The sequence below is a fragment of the Amphiprion ocellaris genome, chromosome 14 (assembly GCF_022539595.1).
Source record: "Amphiprion ocellaris isolate individual 3 ecotype Okinawa chromosome 14, ASM2253959v1, whole genome shotgun sequence".
NCBI lineage: Eukaryota > Metazoa > Chordata > Actinopteri > Pomacentridae > Amphiprion > Amphiprion ocellaris.
In genome coordinates, this window is record NC_072779.1 from 12,828,353 (window position 1) to 12,851,490 (window position 23,138).

Here is a 23,138-nt window from a genome sequence, read left to right on the forward strand (position 1 = left end):
GTTACGTTACCCAGATGGAAATCTTATTCTAATGTCAAACACTTTGTTGTTTTAAATGTGAAATACACAAAACGGTGAGTTGACTTCACTTGACCTGGTGGCGCTAGAATTGTGTGTCTTACTTCACATAAATAAAGACATTTACAGACAATCTAATACAAACTGGTGCATTAAAGTTCACCAAAATGCAGGAAATGGAAATGAGACAGTTTTATTTTGAAAGTGTCAACCAGAAGTGGTGTACGTGGTGGAGGGTCTCTTCACAGCGGGCTCCCAGCCGGAGTAACGGTAGCCTCTAGTCTCCTCAGATCCCTCAATTGTGTCGGTTTGTTGACGTCTGCAGGAGTACAGCGGTAGTCAGTAACGGGGTTCTGTCCGCTGTTCAGGCTGTTAGGCAGCGAAGCTAGCCCGATAGCTGGCGTAAATGGGTTTTCGGGGTAAAATATGATCGCCTCACTCTCAAGAGGAAGTTTGCTGGATGAGGTTCTTCATGGGGGCTTTAACGAGGTAACGGTTACCCCGGCGTTACTACTGTTAATGTTTGCTAAGTTGAGTTAGCTAAAAAATTAGCAAGCGGAGGACAGTTCAGTTTGCTAGCCAGTTTGGTTGTTTAATGACACAACGACCTGAAAGTAACGAATTTCTGCAGTTTGTCCAAATGAGTTAGTGCTGACTTTCAGTTTATTTCCGGACGTTATTGTGTAGTTTGGACCAAAAAATTTACATGAGTTTAGCGGCATACTTAACGTAAACACGTCTACTGGCGTTCAGCGCAATATAGCTAGGAAATAACATTAGCATATAGCTTTAGTGTGAGTTTTCTTGAGCCATGAAGAAACTAGCTGAACGGCACAGTGAAAATGAACATTTCTCTGTTGTGTGCAAAACGGCTGCGCTCTTTGTGCTGTATCCCTGACGACGGGCTGTCACGTGACCGAACGGGACCGGTGTTGTGCCAAAAAGTGGTCGTCTGGCAAAAACTGAATCCCCTGCCCATGTACATGCACAGCTCCTTTTATCTGGGTAAAACAGCCATAAAGAAATCACCTCTACGTTACATTATCCTCTTTGTGCCCTGTATTACAACCAATCCGGTTCTTTTAAACAGCTGAAATAGCTTTAAAAGAACAATTTCACTCATGTATTGCACTTTTCTGCTTGTTAAAAATTCAGTGCAGCCTTTACATTGTTACTGGATTGATAATAATGCATCAGAATGACCTACTTTAATAGCCCATAGTATAGTTGCAAAAATAGACAGTTTCTTTATTTTATATATAAAACTCATTATGTTTGATGCTGTATAGTTCCCATATACCAAACACATACACACCAAACATCGGAAATAATACAATAACACTGACTATAATCATCAATGTTATGCCTAATTGCATAGTACACTGCAAACATTTAAGTTTCACAGTGATATCCCTTTGATATCCCTTTCACCATGGATATAGTGTTATTTGTATTTGCATGCTGTTAGTGTTTGACCCAGATAACAGCAGATGGTGATGTATACAAACTGGACAATAATCAGTTTGTGATTACTTTTTGGCACATCACCAGTAAAAGCGGCATGCACTGTGTGAACTACAGGGGTAAAATGATAAACTGTGTAATTCTGGACTGAACACAACATCATATGACTGACCTTCCAGAGGAAAAGTAGAATTCTTGACTAGCAGCGGGACAATAGGTTGACCCTGCCCCCCTCTCCCCTGTCCCAACAGAGTAAACAAAGGCACTCATTTGTTATGCCATATTCTCAACCTTATTTAGGCCCAACCCTAAGCTGTGTGTTTGTGGATGTGTTGTCTGTGCTTTGTTGGATTTGTGTGTCTGATTGATGAAGTGCAGCAGCAGCTGGCAGCGTACATTTCCTGGGTGAACTCTCAGCTGAAGAGGAAACCAGGCCTGAAGCCGATCACAGACCTCAGGCACGATCTGCAGGATGGGGTGGTGCTGACGCAACTAATAGAGATAGTTGGTAAATACACACATACACATTGTGTTAAAAAATATGACTGCAACATTTAGTAAATTAAAATTACTCTACACCCTTGGAAAAAAAGAGAAAATGACCAGTCAGTGATGTTCGACCCACTTTTTTGTACACAGTGCAAACAAACCGATTAATTTAAATGCGATTCTTCACCTAGTGTGCATCATAGGCCTCCCCAAAGTATGATTGTCACCTGATTCTCACCTCCTGTCATGAGATGCATTGTCACGACATGTGTGGTCAGCTTTGTTTTGATTCAGATCCCATACATTCTTCGTTTTAGGTACATCTTGTGACTTTCCGGCCTGCAGAATGTCTTTTGGCAAGTGGTCATGTAGGGCTTACAGAACAAACTCATCAAAGCTACATGAACATCCCTCACATGTCATGATTTTCAACCTTGTGATTATTTACACTCATTGCATTTAGTGTATGTGCTTAAATATATCTATATGAATATTAAACATTTCTAGACACATTGTTCTAAGAGCCTAAATGGTTATATGCTTGATTATATTTTTCAGACAGCATTCACACAGACAAATGGCAGTAACAATGGAGGGAGAATAGTAAAGAAGTAGTAGTCTCAGGAGATTGAGCATTTTAAAAATAAATTAGTTTATTTATGGGTGGAAATCATCATTCATTTCAACATGTGACTGACCATTAATAAGCCAGTTATTTACATGCTCATTACTCCACCAAGGAACGTGGCATTTCTGACAGTGCCATATGGGGGATTGAACAGCCTTGGTGGAGTACTGCGCTCTCTGAGTGCTTTTCTAGTTAGTAGTGTTGCAATTTTCAGTGCAGTCCACCTGAGATGCTTTTCTTTCCAAGTTGCTTCGTAATGAAAAATAAAAATTCTACGTTCACAATGTTAACTGCAGAATAGTTCTGTAGCATTGCTTGTGTGTGTTTTCTCTTCCTCATATTTCATTCAATTTGGCAGCTGGGGAGGTGCTGGAGGGAGTTTATGCTGCTCCACAAAACAAAGAGGAAAGCAAGAAGAATGTGGAGGAAGTCTTGCAGTTCATTTCCTCCAGACACATACGCATGCCCCACATATCCGCAAGAGGTAAATCACGCAAAATTCAGTGTTTCTCGCTCTCTATCTCTATATTTCAAGGAGCAGGTGTTCCTAACCTTTCCGGCTCGCTGATTCTGTTTTGTAGTCGGAAAATTTTATTCACCCCAAAGCTTTAACCACATAAAAAAAATGCTTGTCTACGTTGTAACAATGACATTGTATTTCTCCATGTGCATGAGCAATTTGTCGCTCAATCAAGGAAACAGTGATCATTGCATCTTTTTGTGTTTGCAGACATTGTGGATGGTAATCTGAAATCTGTAATGAGGATCATTCTGGCACTGGCAGCCCACTTCAAACCGACAGCCAGTCACAGGATTGCTTCTGGAAGTGGGAGGAGCTTGACAAGAGGCCATGTCAATCACAACCCTCTCTCCACTGTTGCACTAGCTCAAGGAGCCGCCGCTGCTCTGGCATCTGCTCGACATGATGCCTCACTGCCTGCACGGGCCGCACGTATTCACAGGTATGCTGGTTGCAAATATTATTGTTGACTGTAAATAAAACACATGGACAGAAACTCCCACACAACCTCTGTTAATAGATAGATTAAACCTTTATTGATCCCGCAACGGGGAAATTTACAGTGCAACAGCAGCAAATAGACGAACAGTTTGAATAAAAAAAGAGAGCAGCACACAATGCAATAATATCGTTTCATAACAGGCACGGGCCATTGTTCTGTCATGAGCCTAGCTGTGGTTTATGGGTTTGGACAGATTTAAGCCTGTGTTGTCCGGGCCAAAGTTGCATGATCCCTTGACCTCTGTGTCCTCAGAAGCTGAGGTCTAAGCTGCACCTTTTGTCTTAACTTGGTTGATGAGTCTTGTAAAAAAAAAAAAACCCACCTCAACTTCTGTGTCAGTCACTCTTTCTGAGATTTAACTTAACTTTTTAAAAGCCATTCAACTAAAATGTAGGTTCAGAAAATTCAGTATGAGGGCCAATTTATGCAGCTCAGACACTTGCATTAATTTCAAAAAATTGTAATTCTGTAATTGTGTAACTAAAATGAAATGTGTCACTTCTTGCACATTTATTTTTTGATACCAGTAGCAGAGTTACTGCCCGGACACAAGGTCAATACCTGAAAGCAGGACATCTCTTCAGTTTACCAGAAACATTTGGAACACTGTTACATAACCACTTTAACCTAAAATTTCACCCTGAAAAAAATCCCAAAGTTTTACTCAGCAGTAGTTGTGACACTAAATTTCCAAAATGTACAACATTTGAATCTTGGATAAGAACCGCTTGAGAGAACTTTGAAACACAGTAAGTCAACATCTTTTTTTTATCAACAGAACGGAGTGAGATTTGAAAGACTAAAAACATTGACATTTTTACTTCTGGTTAATCAAAACCGTTAATCAGAGGATAAAAAACAGCGTCATAACAGTGAGCCAGTGACACTGATATTATTGAACCTGCTCAACAAATTTACAACCGCAGATTTACCATATCTAATGCAACAGAAAGGAAGCACAATAAATGCTTTCATCCATTTTAGTCATAGTAGTACGAGGCAGCCTCTTCAGTAAATGGGCCACCCTGTATTTTTATCCGAATACAGTCTAGTACTGGAACATGGTGGAAGGGGCTAATCAGCTACGTAGACAACTTGCGAGTACACACATTCTGTCAAGTGAATGCTATCTGAAGTGAAAACTGTTTTCATATAATGTAATGCACTGGTAGGACTAAGTACATTGTCAGTGTTGCTTTGAATCAACAGAATTATGTCAAGGATGGAAATCTAAAAAATTGTGTTTAAAATATCATTGATAGTGTATTCATATTCATTAGTTGTACAATAATACAGAAATGTGAACAGTGAAATCATCCCAGAACAAAATGCAGATCTTATAGCCGTTCATGACACCACTGACAATACCGCAGCACAACTAGAATGATGATTCTGATAATTCTGGTGATATGCCATAAGCCATGCCTACTCTTATGCTACAAGATAATGTTGGGCGGATGAGGCACCTGGTGTTGTTGTCTTTCAGCAGCAACTTAGTTGTGCTTAATTTGACAGAGTAAGCTAGTTGAGCGTGCAAATTAGTTTTAAACCTCTGCAATTACTGGACCCATTTCTAAGCTGCAGCCGAGCTTGTTAGACGCTAAGTGACAGAGCAACAGATTTGTAGTCTTTGCTGTCCTCTGCTGGACAAACACAGATTGTCAGTTAGCATCCTGTCAAGTGTTGGAGTATGGCTCATCTCTGCATGTTTGTTTGCAAAGCTAAGTCCCAGTTCTTACTCATGAATAGATAACCTCTGCTTTGTGTGCCATCTTTCAGTGGCTGGGGGTCTGATGGTGGAAAGAGTGTGTGTGTTCGTGCACTGGTTGAACAATATGAAAGAGGAACCCCAGATGAGCAGGACGATCCTCAGTCTGGCAGGTAATTAGCTTTTTCTTAAGCTCAAGGTTGCCATTGCAATTCATTTGTCATGCAGAGGAATGTTTACTTCACTAGTTTGAATTTAAAATGTTCTGAGGCAAATGCACTTACTAAACATTTTCCTAACTGTAAAAAATAGCCTGCATTTATACACAATCTGCTGTCTTCTGAATGAAGATTAGGCTGGTCAGATTCAAGTGGGTGTTGCATCTTTAGAGGAAAGATGTTAAACTGGCTTCTTAGTGCCATTTAATGCATCAGATTTTTTGATTCACATGTATGTCCAAAAGCCTTTGTAGTAGGAAAAAGCAGTTTTATTGCCTAAACCTTAGGAAGAGCATGTTTGCTGGACTGATGATGTAAACCAACAAAGCCAATGAAAGGTGATTTTTGCTGACCTAAATTCATTAAAGAGGCTGTTGTACTATGTGCGAATGACTAGTGGCAGAATTAAATGTGTGGTTTGGGCATTTTAGTACAAAACATGCTTTGCTTTTAAGCACAACTCCATCTTTGAAAGAGTACAAGCCCCACTTTGTTGCTGTCTCAGCTCTATAACTGATTCAGTTCAGTTTATATTTTTTGCCTGCAGTTAATCTTATGTAAGTTCTGGTTATCAGCTATCTTTAACAGCAACTTTTCACACTTTGCAAACACTAGACTGCTTTCTGTGGTGTGTGTATGTGTGTGTGTCACTGCCTGACAGAGCATATGACTTTGGTCTTGGTACTTCAGACTTATTCCTGCTGTGAAAGTGTGTCAGTTTATAGACATCTGGGCCAAACATGAGCGAATAATAAAAAGGAAATAATAGTTGTTTATCTTCCACACTCACGTGTTTGTTCTTTTTGATCGTGGGTTTTTTATATTTTTGGAGAGAAACAGAATTAACAGAGCTGTAACTACCAGATCCTACCACTGTATGTGTAGCATAACAGTGAGACACTGAGTAGTGACTGATGTGGTGGTTACTATGGTAACCCTTAGCTAGCTGGAGGGTGAGAGGAGGGGTGTGCCAGCATGAGGAGAATCGCAAAATCGTTATGAGTTTGTCGAGCTGCAGATGCTAGAGATCCACGGACAGAGTGGAACTTTGACTCCTTGGAAGTGTTATGTACAGGTTAGCTCACCTGTAGCCCACTATGGGGGGGACACAGATTAAATGGTAAGCCAAGGCACTTTGAGGCTCTTCCTGAAGTTTGTGTGAGTTTATGCTTCTTTCACCGTAGCCATAGCAGTTTTACAGTGAATGAACGCAGTGCGAGGAGAGATATTAAGTGAGGCTAGTGCTTGTACTGTACAGTGTGATTGTCATGTGTTGCTTTTTATAGATTGGCTCCTTATTTTTCCTTATGATCGCTTCTTCCATATATGAGGCAGAATTTTAGTGAATGGTGCTTAGGTTGCAAAGATTTGTCAACACTTTTAACAGTTTCTACAAATGCTATGTTCATGAAATCAGTCATTTGATTTTGATAAATGTCATTGTTTTCTAAAGCTATCGAATCTGCAGACGGGGCTTCAGATGGGCATGTATTCAAAAACCAAAGTAGACAGATAAGTCAGGGCTAAAAAGAAAAACATACAAGTCAGCAGTAAACTATTACACTGTACATGATGTAAATTAAGATTACCTCATGGTGATACCATTGAATATCCTTTGAGACCTTTGTTACAGAAGAGGGTAGCTGTTAGCACACCAAAGAGTTTATACAGAGAGCAGGCATAGACTTTGAACATGTATTCAGAGGGAAATTTTATTTTGTTCATTACTTACAGATTTTTTTAAGTGTACTATTTTTTTCCCACAAATACAATACAGTACATTGAGATGTCACTCAACAAGGTTACTTTATTTCCATCCCATATGAGGAATGCAAAAAGAGGAGGTGCTCCAGGAACTACACGGTGCCAGACCCCCCTGGCCTGTTCGATGGCCACGTCTGGCCCATGTACCCGCAACACAAGAACATCATGTAGAACATCATACTGTCTACTTGGACCTACTAATACTAGCTATTACAACCTAATGCTTTGCACATAGCATGTTATATTTATGCTGTGCATTTGTGTCGTTAATTTTCAAGTGGCAGTCTGTGATTCTGCAAAATGAAGGTTGATATTCATTTAGTTAGTATCTGCCAGATTTATCGTCCCACTGCCCCTGTTCCCCCTGTCTTCTGCACACTTAAATAGTAGCTCACACTATATGGACAGCTATTGTGAGATGATATTTACTGAATTTGACCAACATGTATTGCATTAGAACCACATACTCCACCTTTAAATGTTTACATGCACATATCCTCATGCCTTTCTTGAATATGTTAATTAACTATTTTTTTGTCCTCAATGAGCCTCAGTTCTGTCAGTCCACTGTCATCACCAAGAGCTCCACCAGGCTGCCACTCAGAGAGACCGCAGCAAGACTACCAGCAGCAGCAGATCAGTGGTAAGTTCTATCAAGCCACAAACTGACATGTTGTGAACCTCAAAAGCTCTTTTTTGACACGTGTAACCCTATTTAATGTGTATGCATGTAGTGGAGTCATCTCATGTTGGTGTGGAGACGGCATGGGAAGATCCTATTAGTGAAACTTTGGAAAAGGAGGTGCAAGAGACACGTCAAATGGTGTCTGCTTTGCAGGTACTTGCATTTTGAGGTTTGTTTTGTTTCTGATAACCGCCTGTGTATACGTGTCTTTTTTTCTTCCATACTGAAGTTTCTACTGTTATACTGTGCCACAACTCACATTTTTATAAAGATAGTTAGATTAGAGCTGGAAACTGAAATAAATCAGTACTGACATGGACTCACCTCATTTAATGGTTTTTCTTTATTTTTATGACTATTTACATTGTAGATTCTCACTGAAGGCATCAAAACTCTGAATGAACACATATGGAATTATGTAGAAAACAAAAATGTGCAAAATAAGTCAAAGCATGTTCTATATATTAGATTCTTCAAATATCCACCCTTTGCTTTGATTGCTGCTTTGCACACTCATGGAATTCTCTCCATGAGCTTCATGAGGTAGTCACCTGAAATGGTTTTCCAACAGTCTTGAAGGAGTTCCCAGAGATGCTGAGCACTTGTTGGTCCTTTTACCTGCACTCTGTGGTCCATCTCATCACAAACCATCAGAATTGGGTTTAGGTCAGGTGACTGTGGAGGCCAGGTCATCTGATGCAGCACTCCATCACTCTCCTTCTTGCTCAAACAGCCCTTACACAGCCTGGAGGTGTGTTTGGGGTCATTGTCCTGTTGAAAAATAAATGATGGTCCAACTACATGCAAACTGGATGGGATGGCATGTTGCTGCAGGATGCTGTGGTAGCCTTGCTGGTTCAGTGTGACTTCAATTTTGAATAAATCCCCAACAGTGTCACCAGCTTAACGGTGGAAAACATGCATGTAGAGACCATCCATTCACCTTTTCTGTGTCACACAAAGGCACGGCAGGTGGAACCAAAGATCTCAAATTTGGACTCATCAAACCAAAGCACAGAGTTCCACTGGTCTAATGTCCATTCCTTGTGTTTCTTGGCCCAAACTAATCTGTTCTGCTTGTTGCTTTTCCTTAGTAGTGGTTTCCTAGCAGCTATTTGACCATAAAGGCCTGACTGGCACAGTCTCCTCTGAACAGTTGATGTAGAGATGTGTCTGCTACTAGAACTCCATGTGGCATTTATCTGGACTCTAATGTGAGGTGCTGTTAACTTGTGATTTCTGAGGCTGGTGACTCGGATGAACTTATCCTCAGCAGCAGGGGAGACTCTTGGGCTTCCTTTCCTGGGGCGGTCCTCATGTGAGGCAGTTTCTTCGTAGCGCTTGATGGTTTTTGCCACTGCACTTGGGGATACATTGAAAATTTTTCGGACTGATTGACCTTCAGTTTTTAAAGTGATGATAAGTAATGATGGACTGCTGTTTGTCTTTACTTAGCTTCTAACAGTTGTCAAATAGGGCTGTCAACTGTGCACCAACCTGACTTCTGCACAGCACAACTGATGGTCCCAACCCCATTAAGAAGGCAAGAAATTCCACACATTAACCTTGACAAGGCACACCTGTGAAGTGAAAACCATTTCAGGTTAATACCCCATGGAGCTTATTGAGAGAATGCTAAGTTTTTGCAAAGCTGTCATCAAAGCAAAGGGTAGCTATTTTGAGGAATCTAAAATCTAAAACATATTATTGTTTATTTCACAATTGTTTTCTTGCTGCATAATTCCATATATCTTGCTTCATAGTTTTGATGTCTTCAGTATGTATCTACAATGTAGAAAGAAGTAAAAATAAAGAAAAGTATCCAAACTTTTGACTGGTAGTGTATGTTTAGTAAAAGAAGTATTTTAAAGACCTGTCTTTAAAAGCACAAATATTTCTGGCTTTAGTGGGTCAGGATGCACTTGTTTTAGGGAGGGAAACTGGTGCAAGATCATGTTTGTGCTGCTTGACTTTTTACTCCTACTTGTTGGTGGTGGGACCTTGTGGGATAACATGATGTAGTGTTGTAGTTAATGTATTGTACACCATGCACACACCTGCACTACATTCATAAGACAACCTACCAGGTCATGCTTTAACTGGTCACAGATTTTTGAGCACAGCAACTTCACTCCAAAGTACAAACTGCTGTCACATGGTAAACTGTTTGTGCTTTTTAAGGCTCTGCTGCTGAAAGGTTCACTCCCCGAGGATGAGCAAGATGTGTCCTTAACTCTGGACCAAGGCAACACTGAGCAGCAACTGGTAGTAAAAGTCTTTTTCACTTTTTCCACATTTTTAATCCTGGTTTAATTTTCTTTCCTTCTGTCTGCTCTCTGTCTTTCCTGTGGCACTCTGTTCTTCAACTCTGTGTTCTGCACAGATCAAGTTACTTTATCGTAGCTGTGTGTTGTGTGTGTGTATGAGCAGGCTTATGTGTGTGTCAGCAGGTGACACGGGTATCAGTTTCCTTTTTTTCTCCACTCCATTGTGGTTCTTTCACACATGCATTCTTTCTCTCTTTTTCCAGGTAGTCATTCGCAGTCGTTTGGATCAGAGTATGGAGGAAGCCCAGGAGCTGAAGGTAAAAAATTATATGATTTGTTTTCTTTTCAAACTGTTATATGCTGTTATCTTGTTATGTCAGAGGAAATGACATTTATCTTATTGCTGTGAAAATACACTTCTGGAACGCACACTGTGATTAATTTTTAATTCAATGTGTTTGGTGTTCGCTTTAGAGGGAATTGCTTCGCTGTAAGCAGGAGATGAGAAACCTGCAGGGAGTTAAGGTAGGACAAATCCAGGTCTGCAGTTAATTCTTTTATTATTCAGTTGAATATAATTCTATTTGTATTTTAGATAAGTTGCTGATTTAGGTATTGACTTTCTGTTGGTTTGTTGATGTGCAGGAGGCCCAGCAGCAGAGACTGTGCACTCAGGAGGCATCAATACTGCAGATGAAGCAAGAGCTTCTCAGAGCCAGCATGACACAGGATGAACTCAACAATCAGAATGTAGAAAATATATTTATGAGTCTTTAACACTAAAATAGTTTTGAAAACAAATGTTGGGGTAGACAGGTTCTTTGTATCTTGATGCATATTCCCCTCTCCTGTGAAAATGTGTTATAGGCAGAGCTGCAGTGGAAGCTGGAGGAATGTAACAGGCTATGGGGTGAATGCAAGGTGATATTTGATCATTTCCTGAGTTTAATCATCCTAAATTTGTGTTACACAGCATCTCTTTAATGAATTTGGACTAAATAATGAACCCTACATTTTCTGTTTGGTTGACTGTGTGCAGAAGGATATCGGACAGAAGGACAGACTACTTCAGCAATACAAGCACAAGCTTGAAGAAAGCCAAAAGCTGCAGGTATACTTCAGCATTTTACAGGGAAGTTAAATAAGTAAAAGTGGGCTCAAAGTGTTCTCTTTTTCTCAGATCAATAGTTAATCATAAACTCTTTGTGCAGGAGACAATGCTTATACTTGTTCCCCCTTCACTCGTTTAATAAACTAGTCTGAAATAATCTCAATCATATTAGCTGTATATTATTGTGTGTTTGATAACTGATTAAGTGTCTCTTTGACAGACTGAATTGCAAAGAGAGTTGGACCATAAAAACAGCATGCTACAGGAGCTAATCAGTCGAGATCTGCAACAGGTAGCACAGTTTCTGCACTGACTCTTTCTGTGCTTAGGTTTTATATTCATGAGTTGAGATATACATTACACAGCTGACACTTTCCCCACTTTTTTCAGATTCCCACCGGTGCAGAAAACAATGGATATTCTTACTCTGGAAATTCAGCTCCTTCTATGTCAGGTGTAAGTATTGTCCATGAGCTTGTGAACATGAAATCCTAGAACCCTCTTTTTTTAAAGATATTTTTTGGACTTTATAGACTTTATTATTTGAAAGTGGAGATAGACAGGAAATGTGGGGGAAGAGTGGGGGAAGGACATGCAGCAAATGGCCATGGGTGGGACATGAACCCATGACTGTGTTACTATTATGGGTCGCCCACTCAACCAGTTGACCTACAGGGGTGCCCAGAACCCTCATTTTAGAATAGCAAGTTTAAAGAAATGTGTATGATAGGGTGCATATGGCCTGTAAATTACCCGGGAGACTGTTACTTTGTTTTTTTTGTTTATGACAGAGCCGGCAGAACAGGCTTATGATGCACAAAAATAGCAGTGAAAGACTTAACAAGCACACAGCTGTTCTTGATAAAGAATTGTGTTTGAAAGGGTTTTTGTGTTTGTGCTCTATCAGCAGGCAGAAGAGCTTCAGCTGCTCAGAGATGCCCTTAAGAGTTTGAGGAACAACTTCAGAGACCATGACCCGCAGCACCATACACTAGACACCCTGGAACAGGGCATAGTGTCGCTCATCGACAGACTGCATGTTCTGCACACACACAGGGTACAGACATAATACATCGGGGTGTTTACAGAAATTTAATCAATAGCTCCTGACAATTTTATCTGCTGATGAGCACTTCAAATGTCCCATGTGGTAAAAATGTATTTTATTGTTTTGTGATTGTTAAAATCTTGAAAGTCCAAACTAGGAGCTGTTAATAAATTAACATGTTTACTTAACCCACTCCTGTAGCACCCCACGACTATATGGCCTCCTAGCTTTACATGCCATTTAAAATTTGGCTCAGGTGTTATCTCACACCTAACTAACTAATAGTCGCCTATCTTAAACTTTGCATGATTCTGCCACAAACTGTCGGCTTCCATTCAAAATGAACCGCTGCCTCACAGTTCACAAGGTTTATATGCGTTCTAGAGCTGCTTCTGATAACTTTAAAATGCCTCACCCAAAAGCAAAGCACACCAAAAGTTCTATTGATGGCTGCATTTGAGAAACTGAACATCAAGTGGATTACTTTTCTTGGTAGCAATGTCACCAGCAGGAAAATGCTTATTGTTAGTGCAGCAGTGTGGCTAACATGACCATTAGCTTTGATCATATACCCATAGGTCAGAACTATGTGGAAAATGTAAGGCTGAGGGATAGTCAAAGTTGAGGGACACTTAATGACCATTTCTAAACCGGTCCTTTTAGCTAGGACTTGATGAGTTACTGTTTTGTTCTTGCTTGTCGGGCCTCAATGCAACCTAAACTCTCTAAAGCCTTTAAAAACTGGTGTTTACATCTGTTTGTTTCTCTCCTGCTCCCTATATACTACATTTTAATATGGCAGAATTCCCAACAAAACTGTTCTCATTTACATCATTTCTGTCTGTTAACAGACAATGAACAAGTATGAAAAAGATACTAAAATACAGCCCATTAAGATGATATGTTAACCAGCATTCATGTTAGAGACACTGCTGAAGTAGCAGCTCATTGATTTCCTCAGCTTCAGACACTAAAGCAAACTATAAAGAACTGGGCTAAAACCATGGAATTTATGAGGACGTGAGACTTTCATTAAAATGCCTACAGAGGCACAGCGAGGGACCTTTAATATCACATTTGACCATGGATTTGATTGATGAGTACTCACCAATGAAAGACTCTACTACAGTATGGATTTACAGTATAATGTCTTCTTAGACAGTTACCTTTGCAAAATGTACAGTTTCATGACCATGACAAGATGTCAACATTTATGTTCATTTATCCAGGGAAGGGGAAAGTCTCCAAGACGCAAAGGTCAACACACAGACTTGGACTCTTGGCCTTCCTCAAGTAAGAGGTTCTATCATGTCTCAGCTACAATTGTGTCATACACAGAATATTTATGATTTTAACAACTGTTTTTTGTCTATTACAGAGATTTCCCACAGTGGTTCCTCTTCTTCAACTAAAATCCTTTATTTTACTGGAAAATCCCCAACACCTTCCATGATCAATATACCTAAGAGGTTAGTGTGTGTGTGTGTGTGTGTGTGTGTGTGTGTGTGTGTGTGTGTGTGTGTGTGTGTGTGTGTGTGTGTGTGTGTGTGTGTGTGTGTGTGTGTGTGTGTGTGTGTGTGTGTGTGTGTGTGTGTGTGTGTGTTTGTACGTGTACATAGTTTTCCCTGTCAAACATATTTCTGTCTTGCAGTTTTTACAGTTGGATTATGTTCTTTTTGTCATTTCTTACTATAGAATAGCGTCATTTTTAAACAGACAACTATTTATTTAGTTGTCGGTTTAAAAGTAACGCTATTCTATTGTAGTTTTCATGTCTAATGAGTAATTTTGCTGCTAATTGCCAGCCAGCAGTGAAGCTGACTTTTCTAACATATGAAATTAGGCTATTAGGTATAAAAATTACATAAACAAAATAATAACAAATGTCACAAGATGTCAAGATGAGTGATTCTCTTTGCTTGCATTGAACAGGCTGGGTGAGGTGACTCTCAAGGATGTGAAGGCAGCTGTTGATCGAGAGGGAAACTTCAGGTACCACTTCAAAGCCCTGGACCCAGAGTTTGGCACTGTGAAAGAAGAGGTATACAAAGGCTTGGAAGAGCCCTTTTCAGAAATAAGAAACATAACATGCATAGAACCAAAGTTTATAAACAACTATTTTGTTAATTATTTAATTAATATAATTGTATCAAATAATATTATTAATTATTTGTTATATCACGGTGATCCTCAGATTGAGGCCTGAGCTCCATCACAGCTGTCTAGGCTATTTTCCTAAAGGCCTGACCTGTTTGTAAAAGTCATTGTTTTTCTGTCATGTCAAGTTTTGTTTTTTTTAGGAGATTTTCAGTTTCACAGTGTCACAGCAGCTGTAGCCTAATTATTGTGCAAAAGGAATGAGTTCCTGTAACTATATATAGAATGTGACCTTGGAAAGCATTAGAAGTACCTACAGAAATCACGTTGCCACAGAACCTACATGTTTATTCATTAAAGCGATGGCATGCAGTTCAGACTTGTGTCATGTTGACAGTGATACATTAATGTTACTAGGTCCGATCAGTAAGATTGCTGTTGCAACTTTTACGGAAAAGTCAACAGGGTGCTCATTAAGCGCACACGTCAGATGCCAACAGATTAATGGAAAGACGTCCACATCTGAAAGGGGCCATAAATAACAGGACAGTGGTAGTAAATTTAATGCCCATTGCTGACAATGAAAATTCCGTTTTGGTTTGGGGAAAAAAAAGTTGCTGCACTTACTAATTACGCCTAACGTTAAGCACTAGCTCGTTTTGTGCTATAATCTAAAGATGGCTCATAAAATCTGTTGTTTTGTTCTGTTCAAAAATGTTGTGTGATATGAGACAAGCAGAGTGCTCATGCATGAAGACAACATGTCTTCTTGTCTGTGTACAGGTATTCTTGGATGCAGCAATTGTTCCAGGCTGGGAAGGAAAAATAGTGGCCTGGGTAGAAGAGGACCGTGGTGAAGAAAGGTACCAGAATGTCTGTGTCTCTCTTTATTTTTCTAATTCTCAGTGCTAAATAACTCATATTCTTTTCTGTCTTAGGCCATTGTAAGCTGAGGAGCGATGACACTTTCTGTTTTTGCTCCTGGTTACTCTGATTCCTGAGGCACATCAAGGCAATTGTTCACAACAAAGGCACAAGTGGACACTTTTTTTTAGATTGGACCTTTTAGCTTAGTACTGTAAGACTTGTCAGCAAGAGATTTGGGTTGATCAGGATCAGCTGATTATAAACCAAACTGAAAGCCCTGTTTACTCCGGAAGCAGCATGAATCTGTAACTGACCTCTGGAATATCGTTAAACTGAGTGCCTTACAAAGGAAAGCTGGTTTCATCGTGCGCTTATTATTTCTGGGTTGTATCAAAACTAGACTCAAAAATAATCAGAAACAGCCGAGGCAGGAGGTTTGCAGGGGAAGTGACATGTTTCAGTGTGTACGATCATTTGTCATTCCTTCTACATTAATGTGTTTTTTAAACAAACACCATCAGATTCCATGCTAAAAATACATATTGTCCACTGTTACTTAGATATATTTCAGTCTTTATTGTGAATGTAACGTGAATATATACAGTGTTATCTACCATAGCAAGAAATAGAAAAAAAATGGGTTAGAAACAAAATACCACTTATATAATATAAGCATTAGAAAGACAGAAAAGGTTATTGTTGGGCAAATGTCATTTTATTTTAGTGCTGCACAAGCTTAGTAAAAAGGGGTATAATGGTCATGCGATGCTGTCTGAACAGAAAGGTCTGTTGTTTAAAAAAAAAAACAAAGAGAAAACCTCATTGTATTTCAGACTGAATGGGACCCAAATCCAGATGTGGGTTTTAATGTCAGTCTGTATCACACCAGCATGCCTGTAAACATGCTCATACTGACCCACTGTCAGTGAATAGAAATGATACTGAAGCTTTTATGTTCAGGTAGAGATGCAGACAAACAACATGTTTTTTTTTTTTAATTGTATAAAATTGATTTGTACATTTGTGTTTTCACCATATCCTTAAATATTTGAAGTTTATAGCTCTTTATTTCTTTAAAGAGAGATTATGAGACGAGAATGCCTCCGCTTCTGTTAAAATGATGCAGTGGATGTGAATTTTATGTCAGAGGTTGGAAGGAGACTTTTGTTCTGCAGCTATTAGCTAGCCCACTATTTATGGTGCGAGTGTGTGTATGTGTGTGATTGTATTTGTGTGAGCTGAAAGTGGCTATCACGTTTTCTTTTCACTCTGCTTCTACCTTCCCATTGGGGATCAATACGTTTGCCTTCACTAACAAGCCAACTGAAATATGCATCAGTCTAGTTGTTAGGTTCAGTCTGAATGCCATGACTGCCTGTACTGTCAAATGTACAATTTGCTGATGAGATGGTTATTAAGCATTTGTGTTTACAGCTATTTTTGCAACAAAAAAAAACATGGATACTGTCTGTTAAAGAAAAATGATCAAAAATGGCCTTTGTTGAATGTTAGAAAGAAAGATGTTTTGAAATAAAACACAGGTTTGTTTTTAAAAAGATGTTGGTGTTCCAGTTTTAATGTTGCATATACATTTTCATGAATACTTTATGGGATGGACCGAGATTGTCATTACAAACTCATGCAGGCAGATGAAGGTAGTTTAGCCTCATGGAGCTTTAGTTGAAATTCTGTCATGCCTGTGTTTGTTTCCAAGTACTTGGCCAGTAGGAATATGTGGAAATACGTACAACATGTTGTACAAGACATTCACAACATTACCATTTCATTAAACAGTGCATCATGCAGTTACAAGCTGATAAAGAACATTTTAGGAGTACAGCTGACTATCACTTTGATTACTAATTAATGTGTTGGATTTCCTCTTGATTGTTTGGTCATTTAAATGTCAAAAACTGTCAAAAACATGAAGGTGGTGCTTTAAAATATAGACAAAACCCCTGTAATTATGCAGTTAACTGAAAATAAAAGAAACCAGAAAAATGTAAGAACCACAGAACATTGGCATATATTTCTCTTAACTTATCCAAATGGTTGCAGATATATTTTCTGAAAATGAGTCACTTTATTGCAATTACTTTAATGCTTTTATTCTGTGTAGAGTGGAGTGCTGTAATGCACTTATCGCTGGCCTTCCTAAGAAACCCGTTACACATTTGGAACTCATTCAAAATGCTGCTGCGACGAACACCAAGAAAAAAGAACACATTACTCTGATTCTTAAATCCCTGCACCGGCTGTTAAATATAACATCGAATGCAAGACATTGCCGCAAATGTAGCCACGTTTTAAAGTAAGGAAAATATGTTGGGCTTTTTTCACTGCTTTTAAATAATGTGTTTTATTTAATCGGGTCAAATCTAAACTGCTAGTAGTTTTATCAAACCTGTCTGCACTTTTTTAATGTGTTTTTATTTATCTATTTTTGTTATTGTTTGGCTTTTAGAAACATATTCTATGAAATTGGTGTGGACTTTATTCAGCTTTTCTATTTTTTTATTTTAGAAAATTTTTTGTGGCTTATTTAATGTAATAATGGGATTTTTTGGTGCTATACACATAAACCTGCTTGTCTGCTGTTGATTAATAGTTGCAGCTAGGTAACTATTGTGACGTGAGACATGAAATTAAAAGCAGAAATTGGATGGATGTTGGGGCCAAAGAACTCCCAGCAAAGACTCTCTTGTGTGCTGTTACGGTCGTGCTCAACAGTCAAATATTTGCTGTCACCATGCGGTCTGTGTGGTAATTGCAGCACTGTGTCCTCTAAGCTGCGCGCGTGCGCAATTGCGCACTGCTGACACGGTCTCCGCGCACAGAAAATCTGCGCTGCGCACAAAAAAAAAATCCAACCTAAATTATAAATAAAATAAACACGTAACAATTCATTCTGCGCTATTTTTCAATGTGAGTCAGTGAGTGACCGGTGACTGGCTGCTGCAGCCAATGATGCGATTCACATACGTATTTACCATAGACTGTATATAATGGTATTTACGCAGCTAATCAACGTCAGGCGTCCTTATGTGCAGCCACCGTTGTTCTCATAGATATGAATGAGTAGATAGGACACGCCCCTTTGAGCTGCGTGCTACAGCGAGGCTAAGCTAGTGGGGGCAAAGTTTCAGTGCATTCCGTTGATGTAGACGGCGTGAAAACGGAAACAACAAGTATGCCGTCTCTAAATACTTTCATTTACTGCAAATGAATATCGACTCCAAATGTCTCAGTAATAATCATTATCAGCCTTAAAAACCCACAAAACACCCCTCTATACTCGACCACACTTAGTACAGTCTGGTTCCCCTTCTATAAATCTGCTTGGAATCTTCCACTTCCTGTTTGTCAAAGTGGCTTTCTACCTGGCCAGGTTTTGTTGATAAGATAAGATAAGATAAGATAAAGTTCTTTATTTCTCCCCACTCCAGGGGAAATTTACATTGTTACAGCAGCTTTATTTACAATATATACAAGGGTGGCAAAATTTTTTAACAGAAAAAATAAAAATAAAAATAAAGTTTAAAAGTGCAGAGATGTGCAGTGCAAGAATGTCAGTGCAAATTTTATGGTTTGGGGTGGTAATGATGTAGTCCAGTTTATGTTAACATCAGCCAGTGATGCTGATGTTGTAAAGTCTTATAGCAGATGGGATGAAGGACCTGCGATAGCGCTCTTTCTTGCAGGGTGGATGTCTCAGTCTGCTGCTGAAGGAGCTGCTTAAAGACCCCACAGTGTCATGCAGTGGGTGAGAGGGATTGTCCATGATGGATGTGATCTTTGACAACATCCTCCTCTCACCCACCTCCTCTATGGAGTCCAGGGAACAGTCCAGGACAGAACCAGCCCTCCTGACCAGTCTGTTTAGTCTCTTTCTGTCCCTTTCAGTGCTCCCTGCTCCCCAGCAGACCACTGCATAGAAAATAGCAGACGCTACCACAGAGTCATAAAATGTCCTGAGCAGAGTCCTGCACACTCCAAAGGACCTCAGTCTCCTCAGCAGGTGGAGACGACTTTGGCCCTTCTTGTACAGGACCTCTGTATTGTGTGTCCAGTCCAGTTTATTATTGAGGTGAACACCCAGGTATTTGTATGTGTCCACCATGTCAATGTCCAAACCCTGGATGTTCACCGGTGCAGTCCGGGGTGTCCTCCTCCTGCGGAAGTCCACGATCATCTCCTTCGTCTTACTGGCGTTGAGCTGCAGATGGTTTCGCTCACACCAGTCCACAAAGTCAGAGATGACCATCCTGTACTCCCGCTCGTCCCCTTCAGATACGCACCCAACAATGGCTGTATCATCGGAGAACTTCTGGAGGTGACAGCTCCCAGAGTTGTAGTGGAAGTCCGATGTGTACAGGGTGAAGAGAAAGGGGGAGAGCACTGTCCCCTGTGGGGCCCCCATGCTGCTGACTACCACATCAGACACACAGTCCTGAAGCCTCACGTACTGTGGTCTGTTGGTGAGGTAGTCGATGGTCCAAGCAGCCAGGTGACAGTCTACTCCCGCTCCTTCAAGCTTCACCCTAAGCAGAGAAGGCTGGATGGTGTTGAAAGCACTGGAGAAGTCAAAGAACATGACCCTCACAGTGCTGCTGGGTTTCTCCAGCAGTTGGAGCTCATGCAACAAACATTTTGGGTAACTGCACTTTAATATGGATGGATGACACTGAATTAGAGACTGTTTTAATGAGACTGAGTTAAGATGTGTAGCTCTGTCATTGAATAGGAAATTATTTCTCAGAATTCACAGAGAAAAGTCTTAAATGTTTGCTAGGTTAGCGTCCCACATGTTCTTTGGCTCAGCTAAAGCTAACTCTCGCCAACTTCTGGATCTCTTGAGTTGCTTGTTGTTAAAATATCTTGCTATAGGTGCTGAAGCTCAGAAAGTCTGAGATGTTTGTTCAAAATAAGCTCATTCTCAAGTCTTATCTGAACTGTCCTCTTTTGTTTGAACTTTCCCTAAACTTAGGAGTTAATGAAAGAGCAGCACATCCAGACTCATTTATGTAGAGATTAAACTTCAGTGTCATTCATTGATGTTAAAGTGCAGTTTTTCAAATGTTTGTTGCACATGCTCCCGAGCAAACCAGTCCAGGTGGAAGACGATGTGAAGAGAAAGCTCCAGAGGATGAATATCACACATTTACGTTGGAAATAAATGTCCTTTAATTAGACATTGTCATGCAAAAGTTGGATTTCCCTTTAATGATGTTCAAATCTTTGTTGAGTGTTTTGTTGATGTTGGTTTCTAAATGTTTTTTGACACTCGGCCCCAAAGATTAAAACCTTCTACGGCTCACAAGCTGCAACAAGTCACACATTATCAACTATCTTTCTGACGAAACTAAGATAAAAAGTGAAAAACTGCCTGATTCCTGCATCATGAATGTAAATCTTTTTGGTTTTTATGACAGTAAACTGAATATATTTGGGTTTGACATTTTATAAACCAAAACAAGAAATGAATTACTGGAGAAAACAGTCAACAGATTAATGGACAAAGAAAATGTGTTTTCCAACATATATGGCTGAATTACTCCATTACAAGATACATACAATTTTAATTCAATTTTATTTATATAACGCCAATTACAGGTCAAATTGTCTCAAGACACTTTATTTTTATATTTTTTGTCATATTTAAAATATGACAAAGTAAGAAATTTAAACCTCTTGACTAATCCAATTTATTATTTGGTTTTTAAGAGACTAATCGACAACTAAAATAACTTTCTCCACTAAAACTAATAAACATGAGGTCAAATAGAAGGAACAGTTTTAAATACTGCAGTCCCACGACGACAAGAATAAAGTTTGTCAACAAAAACTAAATCTGCTGGTGGATTCTATTAAAGTCCTAATAAATGATAATAAAGTGTGATAATAAAGGTTTGTGGTGCTAAAAATGTCAAAGTAAAGATATCAAGTTGAACATCTGGATGGAGGTTGATAAAAGTCGACCTTCTTTCATTTCTCTGGAGCTGACTCCATGGATTTTATGGATGGTGGTTAAAGACCTGGGGCCTCATTTATAAAACATGGCGTAGGATCCACACTAAAAGTTTGACTACGCCGAAAACCTGAAATAGGCGTACGCCAAAAAATATTCTGATTTATAAAACCGTGCGTACGCAAGCTTTATAAATAAGGCCCCTGCTCTTCTATTCGTCGTCCTTCTAGTCACTGTAAAAAGTCAGTCCATCCTGGCCGACTTCAACACCTCTTCATGACAACTTGTTCTGCCTCCGACTTCGTGGAAACTCCAGAAACTGGGGAAAACCCATGGAGACTCGAAGAACTCGTGGAGACTCAAAGAACTCGTCGGGCGGGGGAAGGTGTGGTGGGTGGTGGGGGGAGGTGGGGGAGTAGAGGGGGGAGGCCGCCACCCACCTCCCCGCCTACTCTCCGCCCTGACTCCCCTAGTCATCTCCTGAAGTCCATATGGTGAGAGACATCAGTATCTGGTTGTTAATTTACCAGAGGATGCTTATAATCATGCTGATGTGGTCTGTACTCTACAGTATTTTAGTGACTCAATAAATGCCTAAGTCAACCCGCCCGGCCAGCAGCAGATGGGTCCCCCCACATTAGAGCCGGGTTCTGCTCGAGGTTTTTTTTCCCTGTTAAAAGGGTGTTTTCCTGCCACTGTCGCCTTTTGGCTTGCTCTGGGGGTCAGGCATATTGGTTCTGTAAAGCGTCTCGAGACAATTTGACTGTAATTGGCGCTATATAAATAAGATTGAATTTAATTTAATTGAATTGTTTTATTTAAAATGCTTTTTAGTTTTTCATAAACATTTAACAGCCTATATGTAATCAATAAATGGCCTTTGCCTATCTTAAGAAAAATTCACAAACTGTAATATGTTAACAGTACCAAATAAATCAATAGATACATTCATACACACAAAAATAAGTTAATACATTAACTGTGTTAAGATAAGATTTAAATTTTTTTTAAAAAGTTGTTTATGTTTTTGCAGAATCCAGTATTGCTCACTGGTTGGTCATTACATTTTGTTAGTTTGATTTCACTGTTTAAAATGATGCCACCTCTTTTCAGACAGAACCTGTGATAATAAAACAATACAAAATTTTTAGTTCTGTGTTAATAAAGCACTTAAAGCTTTAAGTATGGCTAAATGCTTTTTTCAAAATTAAATATATCACTCCTTAGGTGGTAGTGGCCCCAAGTTCAGTAAAGTTGGAAAGATATTCACAGATTCAGACTTCCAGCATCAATAACTCATTAGATATAGGTTGTCAAAACATAAACGGTGCCTCTTTCCCATTGTTGCAAGGCAGACAATGTGCTACAAGCCCAGTTTTATCAAAAGTAGCTGTCTTTCAAGCTACAGGAATAACATGGTGTCTATGGAGTGAACAGGGTCCGTCTGCAATTTGCAAAACCGCTGCAACAGTAAAGAGAGACAAATATTCAATAACTTCACTCTTATACATTGTAGTGTCACTAAAATCACTGCAGCCTTCAACTGGCTCCTGTTGTCAAAGTGTTTTAACAGAAATGTAAATGCTGTAATTTGATTCTTTTAATGAACCATGTAACTTCATGTAACTTGAATGGATGTGATGCTGGTGTGACCACAGTGCACACGTCTGATGTTGCTCACAGTGGTCCAAGGAACGCTCAGGGAGTTTGTGTGTTTGCTCAGACTCATGAAAAATTAGAGGGAACATTGAATTGCAGTAATATATAATCTTACAGCTCTTGAA

General features: G+C 39.5%; 1 protein-coding gene across 4 annotated transcripts; it reads left to right on the top strand.

The window, feature by feature from the left end:
- The first annotated feature begins 263 nt into the window (after positions 1-263).
- LOC111580661 (dixin-like) lies at positions 264-16,944 on the top strand. 4 transcript variants are annotated; one of them, XM_035956452.2, is made up of 21 exons: positions 264-507; positions 1,861-1,990; positions 2,958-3,083; positions 3,330-3,561; positions 5,401-5,502; positions 7,860-7,954; positions 8,046-8,149; positions 10,178-10,261; positions 10,527-10,580; positions 10,738-10,788; positions 10,909-11,013; positions 11,131-11,184; positions 11,303-11,374; positions 11,595-11,666; positions 11,765-11,830; positions 12,285-12,431; positions 13,652-13,715; positions 13,801-13,891; positions 14,355-14,463; positions 15,303-15,382; positions 15,458-16,944. In XM_035956452.2, the coding sequence occupies exons 1-21, from the start codon at positions 445-447 to the stop codon at positions 15,465-15,467; spliced, it is 1,911 nt and encodes a 636-aa protein (XP_035812345.1). In that variant the 5' UTR covers positions 264-444; the 3' UTR covers positions 15,468-16,944. The 4 variants fall into 4 exon arrangements, with proteins under 4 accessions (XP_035812345.1, XP_035812347.1, XP_023144281.1 ...); XM_035956454.2 differs by having other exon boundaries at positions 265-507; positions 1,856-1,990; positions 12,282-12,431; XM_023288513.3 differs by having other exon boundaries at positions 265-507; positions 12,282-12,431.
- Positions 16,945-23,138: the final 6,194 nt, after the last annotated feature.